The sequence below is a fragment of the Ailuropoda melanoleuca genome, chromosome 13 (genome assembly GCF_002007445.2).
Source record: "Ailuropoda melanoleuca isolate Jingjing chromosome 13, ASM200744v2, whole genome shotgun sequence".
Taxonomy (NCBI): domain Eukaryota; kingdom Metazoa; phylum Chordata; class Mammalia; order Carnivora; family Ursidae; genus Ailuropoda; species Ailuropoda melanoleuca.
In genome coordinates this window covers 25,337,829-25,361,471 of record NC_048230.1, presented here as the reverse complement: position 1 = coordinate 25,361,471, position 23,643 = coordinate 25,337,829, and the positions used below count along the sequence as shown (strand labels likewise).

The 23,643-nt window shown below is 44.6% G+C and overlaps 4 protein-coding genes across 4 annotated transcripts in view; 2 read left to right on the top strand and 2 right to left on the bottom strand.

The window, feature by feature from the left end:
* The window catches only part of LOC100474721 (keratin-associated protein 16-1), a 1,750-nt gene extending 206 nt beyond the window's left edge, over positions 1-1,544 (top strand). The window contains exon 2 of the mRNA XM_034640684.1: positions 6-1,544. Coding sequence (XP_034496575.1) covers positions 6-1,179 — 1,174 coding nt within the window. The 3' untranslated portion in view covers positions 1,180-1,544. The remainder of the gene's footprint in view (positions 1-5) is intronic.
* Positions 1,545-6,343: 4,799 nt separating this feature from the next.
* On the top strand, positions 6,344-7,327 carry KRTAP29-1 (keratin associated like protein 29-1). The gene has a single exon (XM_011228590.2). The coding sequence runs from the start codon at positions 6,344-6,346 to the stop codon at positions 7,325-7,327; it is 984 nt and encodes a 327-aa protein (XP_011226892.1).
* An 11,869-nt stretch (positions 7,328-19,196) lies between these two features.
* Positions 19,197-19,962, bottom strand: LOC117795389 (keratin-associated protein 9-1-like). The gene has a single exon (XM_034639731.1). It carries the CDS (start codon positions 19,710-19,712, stop codon positions 19,314-19,316), a length of 399 nt encoding a protein of 132 aa, XP_034495622.1. The 5' UTR covers positions 19,713-19,962; the 3' UTR covers positions 19,197-19,313.
* Positions 19,963-20,513: 551 nt separating this feature from the next.
* LOC100470738 (keratin-associated protein 9-2-like) lies at positions 20,514-22,731 on the bottom strand. Its single transcript, XM_011218268.3, has one exon. The coding sequence runs from the start codon at positions 21,515-21,517 to the stop codon at positions 21,107-21,109; it is 411 nt and encodes a 136-aa protein (XP_011216570.2). The 5' UTR covers positions 21,518-22,731; the 3' UTR covers positions 20,514-21,106.
* Positions 22,732-23,643: the final 912 nt, after the last annotated feature.

Below are 23,643 nucleotides of genomic sequence, written 5' to 3'. Positions count from 1 at the left end.
GTGAGCAGCTGTGCCCAACCTGTGTGCTGTGAAGCCACCATCTGTGAGCCCTCCTGTGCTGTGAGCAACTGTGCCCAACCTGTGTGCTGTGAAGCCACCATCTGTGAGCCTTCTTGCTCAGTGAGCAGTTGCTGCCAACCTGTGTGCTGTGAGGCCCCTTCCTGCCAGCCAGTTCTCTGTGTACCCACTGCCTGCCAGTCCATCACGTGCAAACCCAGCTGCTGCCAGTCGGTCATCTGTGAGCCCAGCTGCTGTTCTGCTGTCTGCACTGTGCCTACTTCCTGTCAACCAGTGGTCTGTGAGCCCACTTGCGGTCAGCCAGTCTGCCCCACACCTAGCTGCTGTCCATCTGTCTGCTCTGTGGCTAATAGCTGCCAGGCTGTCTGCTGTGACCCCAGTCCTTGTGAGCCATCTTCCTCAGAGTCCAGCAACTGCCAGCCAGCTTCCTGTGTGGCTCTGGTCTGTGAGCCTGTCTGTCTTCGCCCTGTTTGCTGTATTTCAAGCCCCTGTGAGCCACCTTGTGTCTCCAGCACTTGCCAAGAGCCGTCTTGTTGCATCTCCAGCATCTGCCAACCCATCTGCTCTGAGCCCAGTCCCTGTTCAGCAAGTATCTGTGTGCCTAGTCCATGTCAGCCTACCTGCTATGTAGTCAAGCGCTGCCGGTCCAGCTGCCGTGAGCCTGTTTCCTGCCCACCTACCTCGTGCCAACCACTCTGCGGTCGCCCGGGGTCTTCTGCATCTGCCATCTGCCAACCAACCTGCTCTCGGACTTTCTATATACCCAGCTCCCGCAAACAGCCCTGCACCCCTTCGGTTTCTTACCGCCCAATCTGTCGTCCAATCTTCTCTGGACCCATCACTTACAGGCAGCCGTATGTGACATCCATGTCTTACCGCCCTGCCTGCTATCGCCCATGCTACTCCATCCTGCGCCGCCCAGCCTGTGTCACTTCCCTCTCTTACTGTCCGATCTGCTCCCGTCTGCCTTGCGTTGACCCCTGTAGACGGGATTGCAAAAAATCTACTTCTAGCCAACCGGATTGCACTGACTCAACATCCTGCAAGGCCGAGGTCTCAAATGCCAGTCCCTGCCAGACCAGTGAGGCCAAACCCACCAGCCCAACCACCCGTGAGGCCACAGCCAGCCCACCGACTGCCACCAAGCCTGCTGACCACTGATCTGGCCTCAGCCCACTGATTCCTGCAAAGCAAACCTCCTGCTAGAGGGAATTCTCAACTACCTTCCCCAAAGCTCACAATGACTTAGTTAGAATCTTTCAGCACCATCACTCACTATCTTCTTACACTTCAAAGAACTCACCAGAAATGTCAGGCTCCTAATGGTCCAAATGAAGGTGCCCTGGGCACCTAGATGGGTGTCATTCTGGGTTCCTGCCTGCTGCCGCCATTAATCTGAGAAGAGCTCCTTCACCACATAATCTTGGGTCTCTTTCCCAGCATTAAGTTTTTTCTGTCCTCGTGCATGTGCTCCCTTACTGGGTGTGCTCACATTCCTTGGGGACTTCTTCCATGAGAAAAAGATATTTAATTGTCCAATAATAAAGTGGCTAAGTTGAAGTGACATGCTCTTCTCATTGTTAATATCATATTCTCATCAGCTAACTTGGTTTGTCTTTGAAAGCAGCTTCGTCCATTCATCTACCCAACAAGCTTTATTGGACAACTGTTAGCCAGGGACTGTGTAAGGCTGTAGTAATGAGAAGACTAATGTCTCAGTCTTTGTTCTCAGGGAGCTCACTACAGGGACGGGGTGGGGATGACAGATAGGCAGAGAGATAGTTACTTCATTGCACTGTGCTAAGTACTGGGAGAGAGGAAAGTATAAGGCAGTTTGAACTCAGCAAGGCATGGGGGGAAATAGGGAAGAATTTTTGGGGAATGTGATACTGAAGCTGAGTCTTTCAGTACAAATAAGAATTAACCAGTTCAAAACCAGAAAGGAAGCGTTTTCCAGGCAGAGGAAACATACCAATGAATGAGGCTTGTGAGCACACCATTCATTAGTGAGGCTTGGGCAGAGGTGTGCTTAGAGGCAGGTGAGCTCTGAGGTCAGCTAAGTAGACGGTGACCTGCCCTTGTCCGGCCTTGTAAGTTAGAGACATTTTATTTTGGTGCAGGGATGACATGAAGTCATCAAGGGGCCATATTGCAGGGCAGTGACATGAAGAACACTGGGTTTTAGAATGGCCTTTGTGTGGAGAACCAAATGAAGGAGCATGGACTTGGATATAGGGAGACTGGAGAGCTAGCCAATGGCTTTGGGGTCCATAGGGGGATAAAAACAAGTGGGAAGTCACACTTACAATAAGGAAGATAACCTGGATTTCTTGTGCTGTGAGCTCACTTCCTGCCTATCTACCTCCTGCCAACTGCTCTGCTGCCACCTAGGGTCTTCTGCCTCTGCCATCTGCCAGCCAACTTGCTCTTGGACTTTCTACATGCCCAGCCCCTGCAAACAGCCTTGTGCTTTAGGTTCTCCTAGTCTCTGCAAGGCACACTCCTGTGTAAACTCCATACATACTCCCTTGCAATCCTAAGGACAGAGTCTCTTCGAAGTAGTCACTTAGTGCACAGCATAAAGGGCTATCCCTAGTCCTCAAGGTGCAGCTTGGGCTATCCTAAGGACAAGAGGGGGGTGGACCAGGGCTTCTCAAATTTAGTGTTATTGACATTTTGAGCTGAATAATTCTTTGTTTTGGGGACCACCCTTCACATTGTAGGATATTAAGAGGAATCCCTAGCCTTAACCAACTAAATGCTGGGAGCATCTCCTGAGTGTGATGATCAACGTCTCCAGACATTAGCAAACATCCCTGGGAATGGAGGGCAAAAATCGCCCCTGTTTGAGAACAACTGGGTTATACAGTGGAAGAGGGAGAAACTCAAAGGTGGAACTTAACCAGGACACTGGCGTCAGGGTTACTGTCTCATTAGGCCATTGAGATTTATCTTTATATCCTCACAGAGCCAAGAGGAATTTGCCAGGGTTTTAAATCTCTGTCCCAAGCACAGTCCCAGTGATTCATTTAATCATAGCAATTCTGTGAGGTAATAGTTCTTTCCCTCTATTTTATAAGGTGGATATGAGTGACAAACAATCCAAGGGCCCATAAACAGAGAAAAGAAAATTGTGGTACATTCACACAATAAATACTATGCTGCAGTGAAAACAACTGGACAGGTAAGCCTGGGTGGCTCAGTCAGTTAAGCAACTGCCTTCGGCTCAGGTCATGATCCCAGGGTCCTGGGATCAAGTCCTGCGTTGGGCTCCTTGCTCAGTGGGGAGCCAGCTTCTCCCACTGCCTGCCACTCCCCCTGCTTGTGCTCTCTCTACCTCTGACAAATAAATAAAATCTTAAAAAACACAGCACCCCCCGCAAATCCCACAACTGGACAATGGTCATATGCAAAACAGGGGTGAACCTGACAAGAGTAGAGCTGATACAAATAATCCTCAAGACCACATATATGTTTAAAGCTCAAAAACAATCATACACGCATACATGTATATATGAGTATACACACATGTATACATATGTACATACATACATACAAATATATATCTTATATATATTCACAAGGGAATGCTAAACACAGAATTCAGGATAGCCACAGGGAATAAGAAACATACAAGAGCAACATACCATGTTGGGGCACCTGGGTGGCTCAGTCATTAAGCGTCTGCCTCAGGCTCAGGTCATGATCCCAGGGTCCTGGGATTGAGCCCCGCATCAGGCTCCCTGCTCAGCGGTAAGCCTGCTTCTCCCTCTCCCTCTGTGTGTGTTCCCTCTCGCTGTGTCTCTCTGTCAAATAAATAAAATCTTAAAAAAAACCATACCATGTAAATACATGTAACATACAGAACATACAGTTCTGTGGAAAGTTTGTGTTTTTTATGCATCATCATGTTTCTTTATGTGATCACAACAGCCCTTGGTGATATACCAGATGTCTTTAGTGCCTTGAACCACAGCAAAATGAAAGATGTCCCTATTGAGAGATTTCTTTTTTCATCTTTATTGAAGTATAGTTGACAAAATTGTGAGATATCTGAAGTGTACACTGTGATGATCTGATATACATATGTTATCATGAAAAGATTCCTCCCATCTAATTAATTAACACATCCATCACCTCATATTTCTGGGAGGGAGGAGTGTAAGAACATTTAAGCTCTCTTAGCAAATTTCAGTTTTGCAATATGGTGTTATTAACTAGAGTGACTATGTTATATATTAGATCCTCAGACCATACTCATCTTATAGCTGAAAGTTTGTACCCTTACCAATCACTTGAGAAGTTTCTTTAGGAGGAAGAAAGGCAATAACAGAATCAGAGGAAAATGGATACAAAAATGGATTGTTTTAAGACAATAAAAGTGGCATGTATGAGTATAGGACATTGACACCTTCTTCAGGCTGAAGTTAACATGGTTTCTCAAAAATATTCATGTTCCCATTATGGCTGACCTATTTGGTAAGACTGAAAGTACTTCTTCTGGAAGGTGAGAGCTTTGGGATGTAGATAAGAATAAAACAGAGTGCAGTGATCCCTATAGTTTGCAAGGTGCCAAAATGATTAGTGATGAGTTGGACGGCAAAAGGAGTGATTGGTCCTGTATCACAAAAAGCAATGATAGAGAAAATGTATTTTAATGACAAGGGTGAGGATTTCCCAGGCATCGTTTTGATCAGAAAAATTTCTCTTCTCTTCCTTTTAAAATGAGGGTGAGGAGGAGGATGCCAAGGAGAAGATATTCTTTAGCTGGTACTTTGAAAAGTACCTTCCAGAATTTCTAGCATTTTCAGAAATTATGAGGCAGCTAATAAAAATAAAAATAACCTGAGCAACAGCAAAGTGGTTAATTAATAAACTCTCAGTACTTGGAATACTTGGGTAATGAGCTAACACGTCTGACAGATGAGTTAGTAGCAGAGCCAGAAAATGATACTAGCCCCATTGGGATCCCAAGGCCATGCTCTTTCTATTCTGTTGTCAATCTCTGGTGTGAACCAGGTCAGGCATGGACCAGTGTGGGATGCTGATGTTGGCTGGTGATACAGAGCCAGGATGAGCCCAGAGAAAGAGGGGAAGAATGAGGACAACCAACGCCTCATAAGTCCCTCTTGGAAGAGGTGATTTAACACTAAAATTCCTTTGCAGTGATGTCCCTCTATCACTTTTAGTTGTTGTAGTTTTATATTTATAGAATTTATATGTTGTGAACTCCATAATATGATATAATCCTTGGCAAAATACTTTGCAGTTATTAAAATTTCCAAATTAAAAGATTGTCTTTGGACGTATGGATAAGTAGAGTTAAGTACTCATACCAGTTTAATCTAGTCACTGGAGTGGATGAATGGTCCCCAGCCTGGGCCCTGGGTCACCTTCCCATGAGTCAGTGCACTGCTAACCAAATGTCAGTCTTCAATCGCTATATTACAGTCTTTCCCTTCCATTCCAAAGTCAGGAGGTCTAACAGATGATTAAGATCAGAGGTTTTGGGGTCAGCCCAAACTAGGTTTGCATCTTATTTCAACCTTTTATTACTTGCATAATTTTGGGAACAGGATTTAAACTCTCTGAGTTAGTTTTGCTATACCTCTAACATAGTAGCGAGAATTACACCTACTACCTAGGGTCATTGCAAGATTCAATGAAAAATGAAATCAAGGACTTGGTATATAGTAAGTATGCTCTAAATGGAATGGAAGCCATTCCTACTACCACTATTGCTATTATTATTAGTGGTACTAATAAAATTGAGTTTCAGGAAAACCAAATGGGAAGGTTCTAGAAAGAGGTGGAGACATTGAAGTGCCCTTGGGATGCACTGCCTGATTTTCTGTTTGCCATCTCGGACATCACCTTCTTTCAACTGGGTCAAGGCTTCATTTCCCTATTGTCTAAATGGTGCAGAACTGCATTCCTGGAGGAAGAGCAGGCTGCTTTGGCTGGGCTGAGGCCTCCTGATGAGAGGTTAGTTCAGGGAAAGGCCTGCTTCAGGGAGGCTGGAGAAAAACCTGTAAAAGAGACAGCTCATCCCAGAGCAGGAACATCATTAAGGAATCCAAACTCAGCAAAGAAAGCTCTCAACTCAACAGACAAGTTTTGAAAGTGGAGGCAATATCTATCCAGGCTCCTGAAGCCTGCTAATCAGATGTTTGTATGCAAAGGAGTAGAAACAATAACAAGGAAAGATGCTCTAAGTTGTACCAACACCCCTAGTGAAGGACTATAAAAGCCCCCATGTATTAGATGTCTTTCGCACTCAGGTATACTGAGTTTGCAACTTCCTAGCAAGGTTAACACCAGCACCATGGGGGACAGCTGTTGTCCCGGAACCACCACGGCCATTCCAGCTGTCCCCACTTTCATGTGCTCAAATGGTGGTGGCTTCCGAAGTGCTATCTGTTTGCCTAGTTCCTGTCAGAGCAGAACGTGGCAACTGGTCACATGCCAAGAAAACTGTCAGCCATCTAGCAGTGCCCCAAGTGGCTGTAAGCCTGCTTCTTGCCAACCTACCTGCCTTCCAGCAACTTCTTGCATTGGTTTTGTCTGCCAACCCATTTGCTCCTGCACAGCCTGCTCTGAGTCTGGCACTGGTCAGTCTCCTTGTCTGATTAGCTCATGCCAACGCTCCTGCTTGGAATCTATGAGTTGCCAGGCAAATTGCTGTGAAGCCAGCCTCGACCAGCAAAGCTCCTGCCAAGAACCTATCTTTGTGTCCGGATCACGTCAGGCAGCTTGTGGCCAGTCGGTCTGCTGTGACACCAGGTCCTGCCAGCCATCCTGCTCTAAGGTAACTTCCTGTACTGAAAATTCTTGCCCACCAACCATCTGTGCAGCTAGTGCATTCCAGCCAACTTGCTATCAACCAGGTTCATGTCAACCCAATTTTGGTGAAGATCAGCTCTGCAAATCAACTTATTACCAACCCATCTGCTACATTTTCAAGACTTGCCAATTGGTTCCCTGCATGCCTGTTCCCTGCCAGCCATCAACTTGTGTGTTCAGTTCTTGCAATCCTACATGCTATGTGTCCTCCCCTTGCCAGCCACTTCACTGCCAACCAGCGCCTTCCATATCCTTCATCTGCCAGCCAGTGGCTAACTGCCAGCTCCCACGTTCTGTAAAGAATGCTTGCAAACGAGTTTCCTGTGGCACCATGCTTTCTGGCCAACCAACTTATGATGGATCCACTTCCTGCAACCAGGGTGGCTGCAAATCCCCTTGCTGCCAACCAGCTTGCTGTGTGACAGGTTTAGGCAAATCATCCAGCAGTGGCTGCCGTTGCTTTTGACCAACTGCCCCAAGTCTCTGCAAAGCCAGCACCTGCTCGCCAACTTCCTGACAACCCCAGTCATGAGTCCAGCTTCTGTAAGGCAACACTTTACTGATGCAGCACCCTTCACACTCTTCTGAGGCCTGCCACTATCTGCAAGTGCATTGCCACCCCATGGTGTCCTCTTCTGGCTGAGCGCAAATACTATCTGTGTGCTAACTCATTCTGAGTCCAGCTACACATTCCAGGTGCTGATGAGGGAATTTGTCGAGCCACTAAGAGATCTTTCTTCACCAAGGAGAACCTTTCTGCAACCATGGTCCACACTACAGCTTGCATTTCCTCATGTTGTCAATTCATTTCACCTCAGCCAAGCTTTCTCTCCAGTTTTTCTTTCTTTTGATGTTGCCCAGTCTTTAAAAAGACTCCTTTGATGCCAACTGCTAATAAAAATGTGAGTGGTTAAGCATAATGAACAAAACTCTCAGAATGTTTTCATTCCTTTCAACACACCCCTACATAGATTTCCTTCAGGTCACATTTGAACACGATGACCTTGGGCCCTCTAAGTCCGCCTTGGTCTGCAAGGGTGGTTGGGGTCTGCAATTATAGATGCTCCAGCTGGAAGGTGGAAAGTACAAACAGTCCCCTGGCTTCCAATCTTTATATCACCAAAAGCTCTTTTGAGTTGAGTGGGTTCCATTTCCCCACAGTGAACAGACTTGGGAAACCAAAGACAGAAATGGTCTAGAGAAGCCACAGACTAAAATAAACTTGAGGTTTTTGGCCATTGAGAATAGGTAAGGGTTGATTAACTTTACACTGTTGTTTTTCTCCCCCCCCCTTTTTAAAAAAATTTTTTTTAAAGATTTTATTTATTTATTCGACAGAGATAGAGACAGCCAGCGAGAGAGGGAACACAAGCAGGGGGAGTGGGAGAGGAAGAAGCAGGCTCATAGCGGAGGAGCCTGATGTGGGGCTTCAATCCCAGAACGCCGGGATCACGCCCTGAGCCGAAGGCAGACGCTTAACCGCTGTGCCACCCAGGTGCCCCTAAGAGGCAGTTTTAAAAATAATTAATCTAAGGCAACATCTGACTGAATATTCCTACTATGTAATGATCAAATCTAAACATTTAGGAAATGGTTGGACTGGTTTTCATCTGGGGAAAGATTAGAGGGAGGTTTGCAGAGTGTATTTGTAGCAATTTTGCAGAGTCCTTCCTCAAGGCGGTCTGGCCTCCCCTGTAACCAAAGGCTCTGGGTCTGTGAAATGATTTAGGTCTGAAACTCAGAACATTCTTACACGGGTCCATAAGGGGACACATTTGAGGATGCTCACTGTGACATTTCTGTGATAACACAGATTTTAAAGGAAATCTGTGTCCACCACTAGGACAGTGGGTAGGCAGCAAGAGGTGATTCTTTCCATGAGGTACTGTCTTGGTCTGGTTCTCCAGAGAGAACCAATAGGATATATATAAAGAGATGTAATAAAAGGAATTTTCTCATGTGATTTTGGAGGTTGGTATGTCCAAATATGTAGTGTGGGCCGGCAGGCTAGATATCAAGGAGAGCTGGCAGTGAAGATGAAGTCTGAAGGCTGTCTTCTGGAGAATATACTTTAAAGAGAATAAAATAGCTCCCTATAGGAAGATGATGGGGCATAAGGAGAACAGGAATTAAATTAATTGGTATATAAGTACATAAAGAAAAAAATAGGGCAGAGATCTTACAAGGACAAAAAATGGTAATGTGCCATAAGGAATATAATTAACTCAGTTATTTGCAACTGAAGTCCAAAAAGAAAATTAAAAACAGGAAGAAGAGAGGGACCTTGATATTGCAAAAGAATGACCATAGGTAGAATATCTTCTAGAAATGACATGTTGATGGATACCCCATTTAAATTCTCTCTCCACATCTTCCATCGAGATGTCAGTCATTCCAGAGGAAGAATGAGGCTCTGGAAAGTGTGATGCATCTCACCTCAGTCCTGGACAGAACTATCAACACTTTCTTCCATTGTAAATTTAAGGAATTGTATCTCTTCAAATAATTTGCTTATTAACCAGAATTCTTGACATAGCTGGAGTTTCAAATTTCATTTTGTAATAGTTTTTGACCCATCTCTATGTATGTTATTTATTTTTTTTTACCTTTCCAGTTGTGGATTTCTCTGTTGTAGTGGCAAGTGTTTTACACTGGCTACCTGCCAACATGCAAACTGCACATTTTATTATTTTTTATTTTTTATTTTTTTATTATATTATGTTAGTCACCATACAGTACATCCCTGGATACCGATGTAAAGTTCGATGATTCATTAGTTGCGTATAACACCCAGTGCACCATGCAATACATGCCCTCCTTACTACCCATCACAAGCCTATCCCATTCCCCCACCCCCTCCCCTCTGAAGCCCTCAGTTTGTTTCTCAGAGTCCATAGTCTCTCATGCTTCATTCCCCCTTCTGATTACCCCCCCTTTCTTTATCCCTTTCTTCCCCTACCGATCTTCCTAGTTCTTATGTTCCATAGATGAGAGAAATCATATGATAATTGTCTTTCTCTGCTTGACTTATTTCACTTAGCATTATCTCCTCCAGTGCCGTCCATGTTGCAGCAAATGTTGAGAACTCGTTCTTCTGCACAGCCAAGGAAACAGTCAAAAAAACTAAGAGGCAGCCCACGGAATGGGAGAAGATATTTGCAAATGACACTACAGATAAAAGACTGGTATAAGATCTATAAAGAACTTCTCAAACTCAATACCCGAGAAACAAATAAACAAACTGCACATTTTAAACATGGCAAGTGTAAATGGTGTACTGGGAAACTGTGTATCTCTTCCATACTTGGCAACAGTTTAAATAACAGAGCATTTATTAGCTCCTTTAGGTTTGCCAGGACTTGTCCATAAAACATCCAAACCTCCTATTATAAACTATGTTCTGCCAAGCCTGTACATGCTTATAAGTAAATCTTTATTTACACTTATGACCCAAATGGGGGAGCAAAATACAGGGAAGTTTTGAGAAAAATATTACAAAGACACCCACCACTCAGAATGGATGTATTCTTATATCTACTTTGGATCTTTAAAAAACATAATTGAAGAAACCATTATTGATAAAGTTGAAGTCCCTTTTGAAGTCCCGGGCTGGACCATGAGACTATAGGAAGATGATGGGGCATAAGGAGAACAGGTCTCCAGCTCCGAAACATTTACCTTCTTTCCTTCTCGGATACAACCTTGTGTAACTTTCCAGTTACTCTTTATATAAAAACATAAACAATGACTAGTATTTATAAAGTATTTAATATATAGCAGTATGGGGGGGGCGCCTGGGTGGCTCAGTCGTTAAGCGTCTGCCTTTGGCTCAGGGCGTGATCCTGGAGTTCTGGGATCGAGCCCCACGTCAGGCTCTTCCACTGGGAGCCTGCTTCTTCCTCTCCCACTCCCCCTGCCTGTGTTCCCTCTCTCACTGGCTGTCTCTCTCTGTCAAATAAATAAATAAAATCTTTAAAAATATATATAGCAGTATGGTTTGGAAATTTAAGAATTTACATGTACAATGTAAAATTATGCAACTTTCTTTTTTCCTTCACTATTGCTTTTAAGAATGACATTTTTAAAATCAAGAATTAAGATTTATATCAATAATTAATAGTTTATTATTAAGAATAAATATGTTTTATTGCATTTTGATACACGATCTGTTTCATGATAGTAGTATTTTATTTTTTAAAGATTTTTTAAATTACGTTAGTCACCATACAGTTCATCATTAGTTTTTGATATAGTGTTCCATGATTCATTGTTTGCGTATATCACCCAGTGTTCCATGCAATACGTGCCCTCCTTAATAGCCATCACCAGGCTAGCCCATCCCCCCACCCCACTCCCCTCTAAAACCCTCAGTTTGTTTCCCAGAGTCCATAGTCTCTCGTGGTTCATTTCCCCTTCTGTTTACCCCCCTTCATTATTCCCCTCCTACTCTTACCGATCTCCCTGCTATTCTTTATGTTCCACAAATGAGTGAAACCATATGATAATTGTCTTTCTCTGCTTGACTTACTTCACTTAGCGTAATCTCCTCCAGTCCCATCCATGTTGATGCAAATGTTGGGTAATCATTCTTTCTGATGGCTGAGTAATATTCCACTGTATATAGACCACATCTTCTTTATCTATTCATCTGTTGAAGGGCATCTTGGCTCCTTCCATGGTTTGGCTATCATGGACATTGCTGCTATGAATGTTGGGGTCCATGTGCCTCTTCTTTTCACTACATCTGTATCTTTGGGGTAAATACCCAGTAGTGCAATTGCTGGTCATAGGGTAGCTCTATTTCTAATTTCTTGAGGAATGTTCGCGCTGTTTTCCAAAGTGGCTGTACAAACTTGCATTCACACCAACCGTGTAAGAGGGTTCCCCTTTCTCCACAACCTCTCCAACATTTGTTGTTTCTTGCCTTGTCATTTTCTGCCATTCTAACAGGTGTAAGTTGGTATCTCAAAGTGGTTTTGATTTGAATTTCCCTGATGGCTAATGTTGTTGAACATTTTTTCATTTGTCTGTTAGCCATTTGTATCTCCTCTTTGGAAAATTGTCTGTTCATGTCTTCTGCCTATTTTTTGACTTGATTATTTCTTTATTGGATGTTGGTTTGAGAAGTTCTTTATAGATCTTGGATACCAGCCCTTTATCTGTAGTGTCATTTGCAAATATCTTCTTCCATTCTGTGGGTTTCCTCTTAGTTTTGTTGACTGTTTCCTTTGCTGTGCAGAAGCTTTTTATCTTAAAGTCCCAAAAGTTCATTTTTGCTTTTGTTGCCCTTGTCTTTGGAGACGTGTCTTGAAAGAAGTTGCTGTGGCCGATGTCAAAGAGGATAGTTACTGCCTATGTTCTCCTCTAGGATTTTGATGGATTCCTGTCTCACCATTGAGGTCTTTCATCCATTTAGAGTTTATCTTTGTGTATGGTGTAAGAGAATGGTCGAGTTTCATTCCTCTGTATATAACTGTCCAATTTTCCCAGCACCATTTATTGAAGAGACTTTTTTCCATTGGATGTTTTTTCCTGCTTTGTTGAAGATTAGTTGACCACAGAGTTGAGGGTCCATATCTGGACTCTCTATTCTGTTCCATTGATCTATGTGTCTGTTTTTGTTCCAGTACCATGCTGTCTTTGTGATCATAGCTTTGTAATACAGCTTGAAGTAGGAATTGTGATGCCTCCAGCTTTTGTTTTCTTTTTCAACATTCCTTTGGCTATTCGGGGTCTTTTTTGGTTCCACACAAATTTTAGGATCATTTATTCCAGCTCTGAAAAATGTTGATGGTATTTCGAGAAGGATTGTATTGAATGTGTAGATTGCTCTAGGTAGCACAGACATTTTAACAATATTTGTTCTTCCAATCTATGAGCATTTTGTGACCCAGGATTCTGGAGAATGTTCCATGTGCACTCGGGAAAAATGTGTATTTTATTGCTTTAGGATAAAACACTCTGAATATATCTGTGAAGTCCATCTGGTCCAGTGTGTCATTCAAAGTCCTTTTTTCTTTGTTGATCTTCTGCTTAGATGATCTGTCCATTACTGTGAGTGGGGTGTTATAGTCCCTACTATTATTGTATTATTATCAATGTGTTTATTTAATTTTGTTATTAACTGGTAAATTGGCTGCTCTCAAGTTGGGGACATAAATATTTACAATTGTTAGATCTTGTTGGATAGACCCTTTTATTATGATATAAAGTCCTTCTTCATTTCTTATTAAAGTCTTTGGTTTAAAATCTTATTTGTCGTATATAAAGATTGCTACTCCAGCTTTCTTTTGATGTCCATTAGCAGGATAAATTGTTCTCCACACCCTCACTTTCAATCTGGAGGTGTCTTTGGGTCTAAAATGAGTCTCTTTTAGACAGCATTTTATGGTTTTTTTAAAAAAATCCCAACTGATACACTGTGTCTTTTGATTGGAGCATTTAGCCCATTTACATTCAGAGAATTATTGAAAGATATGAATTTCGTGCCATTGTATTACCTGTAAAGTCACTATTTCTGTATATTGTCTCTGTTCCTTTCTAGTCTTTGTTACTTTTGGGCTCTCTCTTTGCTTAAAGGATTCCCTTTAATATTTCTTGCAGGGCTGGTTAGTGATCACAAATTCTTTTAGTTCCTATTTGTCCTGGAAGCTCTTTATCTCTCCTATTCTGAATGACAGCCTTGCTGGATAAAGTATTCTTGGCTGCATATTTTTCTCATCAGCATCTTGAATATAACATGCCAGTCCTTTCTGGACTGCCAGGTCTCTGTGGACAGGTCTGTTATCAGCCTTATGTTTCTACCCTTGTAGATTAAGGACCTCTTGTTCTGAGCCTTTTACAGGATTTTCTCTTTATCTCTGAAATTTGCAAACTTCACTATTATATGTTGAAGTGTTGACCTATTTTTATTGATTTTGAGGGGTTCTCTGTGGCTCCTGGACTTGAATGCCTGTTTCCTTCCCCAGATTAGGGATGTTCTCAGCTATAATTTGTTCAAATAAATCTTCTGCCCCCTGTCTCTTTCCTATTCCTCTGGGATCACAATTATTCTAATATTGTTTAATTTTATGGTATCACTGATCTCTCAAATCCTCCCCTTGTGATCCAGTAGTTGTTTAACTCTTTTCCTCACCTTCCTTATTCTCCATCATTTTGTCTTCTAGATCACTGAGTCTCTCTTCTGCATCATTTATCCTAGCAGTTAGAGCCTCCATTTTTTATTGCATCTCAGTAATAGCCTTTTTGATTTTTGACCCGATTAGATCTTTGTTCTTTTATTTCTCCAGTAAGGGATTCTCTAGTGTCTTCTATGCTCTTTTCAAGCCCGGGTAGTATCTTTATAATTGTTTTGAATTCTAGTTCTGACATTTTACTTATATCCGTATTGATTAAATCCCTGGCAGTGAGTACTGCCTCTTGCTCTCTTTTTGGGTGAGTTCTTCATCTTGTCATTATGTCCAGAAAAGAACAGATGAGAGAGAGAAAAACAAAAATAGCAACAATGACACCAGAAAAATATACACTAAACAAATCAGAAGAGAGCAGAAACAAACAAACAAAAATAAAGAGAATAAAATTGAACAAGAAGTTGGACAGAATAGAATAATAAACTAGATCCTGGGTATGTTTTGGTTTGTTTGTTAGAAGCTAGATTACAAAATAAGAAAGAAGGAAAAACATATATTTAGAAAAATAAAATTGAATATGACGAAAGAAAGCCAAAAAATGAAATGTGTGTGTGTGTGTATAAAATATATCAAACTCAACACCCAAAAGCCAAATAATCCAGTCAAGAAGTAGGCAGAAGACATGAACAGACACTTCTCCAAAGAAGACATACAAATGGCCAACAGACACGTGAAAATATGCTCCACATTATGTGCCGTCAGGGAAATACAAATCAAAACCACAATGAGATACCACCTTACACCAGGTTAGAATGGCTAAAATAACAAGACAAGTAACAACAAATGTTGGCGAAGATGTGGAGAAAGGGGAACCCTCTTATATTGTTGGTGGGAATGTGAGCTGGTACAGCCACTTTGGAAAACAGTGTGGAGGTTCCTCAAGAAATTCAAAATAGAGCTACCCTATGACCCAGGAATTGCACTACTGGGTATTTACCCCAAAGATACAGATGTAGTGAAAAGAAGAGGCACGTGGACCCCAGTGTTCATAGCAGCAATGTCCACAATAGCCAAGCTGTGGAAGGAACTGAGACGTTCTTCAACAGGTGAATGGATAAAGAAGATATAGGTCATATATACAATGGAATGTTACTCAGCCATCAGAAATGATGAATACCAACCATTTACGTTGACATGGTTGGAACTGGAAGGTATTATGTTAAGTGAAATAAGTCAAGCAGAGAAAGACAATTATCATATGGTGTCACTCATATGTGGAATATAAGAAATAGCAGAAGATCATAGGGGAAGGGAGGGAAAACTGAATGGGAAGAAATCAGAGAGGGAGATGAATCATGACTCCAGGGGAAAAAAAATGAGGGTTGTGGAAAGGGAGGTGGGTGGGGGGATGGGGTAACTGGGTGATGGGAATTAAGGAGGGCACATGATGTGATGAGCCCTGGGTGTTATAGGCAACTAATGAATCACCGAACACTACATCAAAAACTAATGATGTACTATATGTTGGCTAATTGAATTTAAATAAATTAATAAATAAAAACCCAAACAAAGGGTAAAATGGGAAAAAAGTAATGTAAAAATGATAATTAAAAATGACTTAAAAAAAGAGTCGATAAAATAAGAAAATAGCTGTAAAGGGGGGGAAAGTATAAAACTGAAAGATTAAAGAACAATAAGAAAAAAATAGGAATGTTAACTACTGTTTTCCCCAAGAGCTGGAGTTTGCACTTCTCTATGATCGGTAAACTTGGTGTTAGCTGGAATTTCCTGCTGATCTTCTGAGGGAGGGGCCTGTTGCACCAAATCTCAGGCGTCTTTTCTGGGGCAGAATTGCACCGCCATTGCCAGGGGGCCAGATGCAATGTAAGTGGCTCCCGATTGCTCTTTGTGGCTATTTTGCTGCTTGAAGGCTTTCAGTGCCTTTATGGGGGATGAAAATGGCGGCGCCTGGTTCTCTAGGCTGAAAGCTTGCACCCCCCACTCTTCAGTGAGCCCTCCCAGAAAAGCAGTCAATTATTCTTGTCTCCCTGGTTTCTGTCAGAACTCTGTGTTTCACCCAGCCTACAGACAATCATTTTCATCTCAGGCACATGATCCCATTTTGAGTCACCAAACTTTACAGACGCCTGTGGTGGGCACCCATGCCATTCCTGCAGGGTAAGGCAGTGCTGCCTCCTGCTAAGCACTTGTGGAGAGCAGCTGCCCAATCCTGCAGCAGTTCTTGGTTTATGGTATCACTGAACAGAAAGTTGGCGTCTGGACACTCACTGCTTGCAGCTGGCTTCCCTGCTCAGATGCTTGGGAACTCTGCTGCACTCAGGCACCCCCATCCTTTTTGTGACCCCAGGGATCCTGAAACCCTGCTCTCCCACCTGGGATTCTGCTCTGCTTCACCATCTGAACCATTCAGGCAGTTTGCTCCCACCGGAGCAGACTTCTAAAAGTTCCGAATTTGCACTCTGCTGCTTATAACACTTTTCGGGACTGGCTTACAGGGGCTCACTCTCCCTGCGGTTTATCTTCTGATATATCACCTTGGATTCACATCTCTGCACCCCCTAACTTGCAAAAAGAGGTTCCTTTTCTATTTGTAGAATTGCAGCAATTCTTTTCTCAGATATCCAGTTTATTTTGCAGGTGTTCACAATGATTTGATAACTATCTAGCTGAATTCCAGGGACCAGACAAAATTAGGGTTCCCTACTCCTCAGCCACCTTAACTCCTCCCCTCCTTCAATTTTTTAAGATGGGGCATTTAATACTTTAATTTTGAGGTTTCTTCTCCTTTAATATAAATATTTAAACATATAAATTAGACCCAAAACCTTGCCTTTGTTGTATCTCATAAGTTTTTACGTCATGTTTTATTATTATTAAATTTTGTACCTCTGGACAATTCCTCTATAAGATTCTACTCTCGAGTTTTTTACCATTTATCCACTTTCTGCATCTACCTTAGCTCTTTCTGAAATAAGCAGGAAGGGTTGGTATTGGCATCTAGTTGGTAGAAGCCAGGATGCTATGCTGTTAAACACTCTTCAGTGCTCAAATCAATGTCCCTCTCCCCTGCCAACAAATACTTATCTGGCCCGAAATGTCAACAGTGCCAAGATAGAAGAACACTGATTTAGACCAACATTTAAATATAATTAATAAGTATTGTTACCTTGATTTATCTCTGGCCCCTGTTATGAATCAGGTGTCTCTTCAGAGAACCCCAGATAAAATGCAGTCTGATGCTTTGCAGAGACTGCAGACGGCTCGAAGTTAAAATTTCCATTGTGTGGTTCGCTCAATTTCCAGTACGGTGTCCATACTTAATTTCCTTGATAACATTCTGAAGAGAAAAAATAGACAGGAAGTGTAGAGATACCAGAAATATGGCTGAGGTATGGTTTTACCTGATCTCTTTTATATGTTTCACACTCTATGTGGCCAGATGAAAAAGACCATACCGGAATGCTATCATCTGACATCTGACAACAGGGATTGTTATATGGACTTTAGGCTTCAATGTGCTGGCACACTGCCAGGAATACAAGGGATGTTTCAACATGCTGGATGGCCCTTAGAATCTGCCTACTGAACTTACATGTGTAAGTTTACATTGGGCTTTTGGGAATAGACGGGAAAATATATTTACAAACAAAAAAATCAGGTTTATTTTCAGTAATATACATGCCACCGAAGACAAACATCTTTCCAACACACTGACTACTGGTTTCCTTAAATATTGAAATATAAGATATTGGAGCTAGAAACACAGGCTGTAGCCCTGGACCAATATCCTGTAGGTAGCCAAGTGGTCATTATTCATCAGTAAAACAGAAATAATCATACAAGTCATCCCAGTTTAGAGGATACCATTAGGTTAAGAACAGAAAATATTTGTGAAGTGAACTATTCGTGTTAGGCAAGAAAGCAAATGGGGTATAAAAGAAAAAATAAAAATGTGGCCCGGAAGATAGAAAAAAATATTAAAAAGGAACCAGAAAATTTACTCCACATCTGGAAAGGCAACACAGAGTAATTATCAGAGAAGGAAGTAAGAGAGAAGAATAATAAGTACACTAAGATTAATTATAAAGAAACAAAAAACAAAGAAGAAACAAAATAAATAATGAGAACTGTGTTTCACAATGTTGACTGGCAAAATGGTGATAATTTAAGCAAGGCGGCAACAATGAGCACAACTCAAGGAGAGAGAAAGACTACAGCTATCACAGATGAACCACAAAAAAGATGAATAATAAGACTGAAGTTTATCGCATGAAGACGCATAATGGCAGAGGTATTGATTCAACGCTATGAGTAAAAGATAGAAGAACCATGCCAGACACAAGGATTCCATGGTGATAAACCTTGGGCAGTAACAGGAGAACTGATGGCTGAGGGAACACGAAGTCCTGAACATAATTATGTAGTGTGGGGATGTTATGAAACAGTAAGAGCAGAAAAAAACACAACAATAGAGGTAGGAATTACAATGACAACAGGTGATACGGGCAGGAGTGGGAAGTAGAAACAACACTAGAAGCATCTAGGCCAGATCCAAAGGCAGGTGGTCCTGAAGAAGGCTGTTTCCGCATGAAATGGGAGTATTCTTCAGCAAAGGCAGGAGACCCAGGCCGGCGTCCGAGTTTTGTGTCCCCGTCAGCTCTCTGACATGACATCCCATGATGTGCTCATCTACCAATGGAGATAGGAGCTTGTGGGGCAGGGTGGGAGGTTCCGAATGGATAACGCGTGTGGTATGCGACCTGTGCATATACAGTTACGTCGCGAATGCCGTACAAGGACACGAACGCCATATGGGATGCAGGAGAGTACAGGGTTTATTAAGAAATAGAGGTGACACCCCCTGGCCTCGAGGGAAGCCTTGGAAGGGATCACGCAAGGGAGGAAACAGGATACAAGGACCGTGAGGACACGGACAAAGAGAACACGATGCCCAGACTTATGGTCGTGGCAGACACCTGGGCCCGAGGCATGAGGATTTGTTTCGCTAAGTGACGGGATAGGGAGAGGGTGACGATCTTGACGGTGGAGGAGTCAAGGCACACATCACGAGTCCACGTCAGGATGCATGAAGCTGGCCCGTGACCCATGAGATGGAGGAAGCAGAGACTCAGGGCGAAGTGGTCCAGCCTCCATCGAGCCACTTCACAAGCTTGTCAGGAGGCAGATGAGTGGCAGAAACGTTGGCGATGGCGTGCTGGCTTTCAGCAACGCTTGGCCTTGACTTGGTTTCCCAAATGGCAAACCAGGGCCGGGTGCAGATGGTGGCTCTTGGTGAGGCAATCAGCAGCAGGAAGGCTGGCAGCAGCTGGACACACAGCAAGGGCGGCAGCAGGTGGTCCTACAGCAGGTGGTGCGGCAGCAAGTTGGGCAGGGGCAGCAGCAAGGCTGGCAGCAGCTGGAGCCACAGCAGCCGGACCCGCAGCCCCCTTGGCCACAGCCGCCACCGCACCCGCAGCAGCTGGGCCGGCAGCAGGTGGTCCTGCAGCAGGTGGTCTGACAGCAAGTTGGGCGGCAGCAGCAAGGCTGGCAGCAGCAGGACCCGCAGCAGCTGGACCCGCAGCCGCCTTGTCCACAGCCACCACTGCACCCGCAGCAGCTGGGCTGGCAGCAGGTGGTCCTGCAGCAAGTGGTCCTGCAGCACGTAGGCTGGCAGCAAGGGGAGCAGCACGAGTCGGTCATGGTGTCACAGGTGGAGGGGGGGCTTCTGTTCAGAAGTGAGTTTCTCAGATTCTGTTGTGTCCTCCTGTTGTGGGGCTTTTATGCGCTGGATCCCCAAATTTGGACCAATGGGCGTGACTTCCTTGTTGTTGTTTCTGTTGTTTTCCCAATAACTTGGGAATTGCAAAAGGGGAAGTTGTTTTCCTAATGTCATGAATCTTTAGAAAATAAGTGTTCAATGTGTATCTTAATTGGCGATAACTCATATTAACATCTTCTGNCACAACATGACGTGCGTGTGCAGCTGCGGCCTTCAGTCGTGAGGCCACCGCAGGCTCACCTATCTCTGATGCGGAGGAGTGCATGAGGGGCTGAATGGCGCCCGAGGCCACGTAAGGGCCCCGTGTTCCCGAGAGCTCAAAAGGGCCGGGCCCGCTGGCCTCACATGGGGCTGCGGGTCCCTGAGTGGTAGGACACGGACGTCTACCACTTTGTCCCACATATCTACCACCTGCACCTACAGGAGAACAGTACTTCCGCACTCCACGAAGACCTCAAAGGAACATCTTGCTGGTGCTCAGGCCCAGGGCGTTGCCTAACTTGCCTGCAGATGGGAAGGCGAGTGCCCTTCAGCAAGGGCAGGAGACGCAGCCGGGCGTCCGAGTTTTGTGTCCCCCTCAGCTCTCTGACATGACGTCCTGAGGCTTCCTCATCCGCAAATGGAGGAATGAATTTGTGGGGGAGCGTAAGAGGCTCCAAAAGGGTAGTGTACGGGGTACGTGACCTGCATATAAATCGTTAATGTCACAAATGCAGTACAAGGACCTGAGCACCATATGGTGTGCGAATCGGTACAGGGTTTATTAAGAAATTCATGTGAGATTCCCTGTGTCTAGGGAGACATTCAAAAGGATCATGACAGGAAGAAATCAGCGTACAAGAACCACGAGTACGCTGCAAAAGGAAACATACTTGTGCAGACATAAATAGTTGCAAAAAAATATATGTCAAGTAGGAGGATTTATTTCTCAAAGGGAGTCAGACAGGATGAAGATCTTGACTATGGAGTCCAAGCAGAGATCTTGACTCCATATCTGGATGCACGAAGCTGGCAGGGGCTCACAAGACCTAAGGAAGAAGAGAATCAGGAGAAGTGGCCCACACTTCATCAAGCTGATTCACAAGCTTCTGAACAGGCAGATGAGTAACAGAAATGCTGGCGATTGCATGCTGGCTTTCAGCAACATTTGGCAGTGTCTTTGTTTCCCAAAGGGCAAATCAGTGCAATGTGCAGGTGGTGGTTCCTGGTGAGGCAACTGGCAGTCGGAAGGCTGGCAGCAGCTGGACACACGGCAGGGGTGGCAGCAGGTGGTCCTGCAGCAGGTGGTGCGGCAGCAGTTTGGCTGGCAACCGGGCTAGCAGCAGCTGGATCCACAGCCCTGGGCTAGGCATCCAGGCACGCAGCAGCAGGTGGGCTGGTAGCACGTTCTCCTGCAGTACACAGGGGTACAGCAGGCTGGCTGACAGCAGCTGGACCCACAGCAAGTTTGTCCACAGCCACTGGACCCACAGCAGCTGGGCTGGCAGCAGCTGGACACACAGCAGCTGGGCCGGCAGCAGGTGGTCCTGCAGCAGGTGGTCTGACAGCAAGTTGGGCGGCAGCAGCAAGGCTGGCAGCAGCTGGACCCGCAGCAGCTGGACCCGCAGCCGCCTTGTCCACAGCCACCACTGCACCCGCAGCAGCTGGGCTGGCAGCAGGTGGTCCTGCAGCAAGTGGTCCTGCAGCACGTAGGCTGGCAGCAAGGGGAGCAGCACGAGTCGGTCATGGTGTCACAGGTGGAGGGGGGGCTTCTGTTCAGAAGTGAGTTTCTCAGATTCTGTTGTGTCCTCCTGTTGTGGGGCTTTTATGCGCTGGATCCCCAAATTTGGACCAATGGGCGTGACTTCCTTGTTGTTGTTTCTGTTGTTTTCCCAATAACTTGGGAATTGCAAAAGGGGAAGTTGTTTTCCTAATGTCATGAATCTTTAGAAAATAAGTGTTCAATGTGTATCTTAATTGGCGATAACTCATATTAACATCTTCTGAAGAACTCAAGGTGGTCACATCAGCAGCATCAGTCTTGCTTCAATAATTTCATCATGTGATGTAATTCCCACTGGCTGGGAAGTGGTTGGCGAGTCAGGTTAGTGGTCCTTCCCCAGCGCTGGTCCTTAGGTTGCCTGTAGATTGGGACTATCCCTGAGGTGAGGGGCATGATGTGGCTACGTTCATAGTGATGAACTGAAATCATGTGTGAGCCCACGTCGGTTTCCCCACAAAGCCTGATTCCAGACTCGCACAGGCATCTGCCTCTCGTAGCACGCTACCCCACCTGTGTATCCCGGTTCAGTCAGAGACACCTGGGTGGAGGATATCTGACTTCATCTCTTCCGTATGTCAAGGCAGAAGCAAGCAGGTGGATAGAAACAGCCGCAGTACGCCAAGAGGAGGCAAGCATCAATCACCAGACTTCCTGAGTGACCAGCAGTCCTGATTCACCCAGAAATGAGGGCTTTTCCAGGATGTGGGACTTTCGGTGCTATAACTGGGGCAGTTTGGGGAAACCGGGATGAGTTGGTGACTCTAGTCCTCACCTTGTTAAGCAGCAGAGCAACTTACTTAATGTCACTGACTCCACAGTTATTGCTTGCTCTTCCCCTCTCCTTCCCTCCCTCGCTCTACCTTCCACTCTCTCCACCTCACGTCCCCTCCTCTTTTCCTTCATCTTCCTCCTCTGTCTTCCTCTTATACAAATTGTGCCTGTCGACCATCATTAAAAAGAAATTATTGGGTCTGAGTGGAGAGGACTGTAGAATGTAGATGATGCCTTAAATACACCAGCCATATGTCTCAGACCTGCCGGTGTTCAGGACAACTGCTACCCACCAGAGCTGCATGTCTACGCCTAAAGGCTGTTTTCATGCCACAGGAGAACGTCATGCATCCTGTGCGTGCCACACTGAGAGAAACACTCAAGCAGTGCTTCTGGAGAGTTGGTGTATAAAGAAACCAGATCCCTTGCTGCTGAATTAGGAGAATCCCAATGAATGTGTTACATCATTTCTGATATATTTCTCAGGGTTAGGCTTCACTTGCAAGCTGAGACGCGGGACTCATACTGCCACTTCCCAATGTCACTTCCCCACACTCCCCCCGTGGGATCCTCCCTCACCAAACAAACTACGTGCCTGGATGCTGTTGTTCAGAGTAGCTTCTGGGAGACACCAAACTCTGCCATAACTTTACCCATCTCAGTCTTGATTTCCTCATCCCTGCAATGGGAACCTCGATACCTCTGTGGAAAATTACTTCAAGAATTAAAGAAAATGTACATGAAGCATGTGCTCAGTACCGCGCAAGTAGGATGCCACTCAGGTCTTGTCCGTTCCTCATCTCAGCTCACCGACCCCCAGCTCTCAAGAACCAGCAAGAGGCAAGTTTGGTCGCTGGTTTCCAGTGCTGGCGTGTGCCCCAGACAGAAGCCTTCCTAGCTCCTCAGAGGTCCCTCCACTGCTCCCGGGAGGTGACTCGGGGCCTAAGTCCACTCTTCCTCTCAGAGCCTGAATCCAGCCTCTCGTCCCTGAGCGAAGAGGCAGCGTCATGCGTTAGTTCGGGACCGGAAGCGCGAGCCTTTTGTCTGTCGGGACTCCTGTGAAGGCCCCTGCTCTTTTCTCTTTCTTCTTCCTCACTTAGTCTCCCCTCGCCCTCCGCCCCACCCCTGCCTACGCCCTGCTCCCAGAGAGGCAAGTTGATTTCCTCAAACGGAATGCTTCACGGTTCCTTCCCCAAACACTGGAGTTTGTCTGGTTCCCTTAGATGGTGTAGACGTCATGGATTACAACAAGTGATCATACACGCCCACTGCAGGGGCTCTCGGCCCTGATGTCCCCCTTCCTTCCTTTTCTTGCTAAC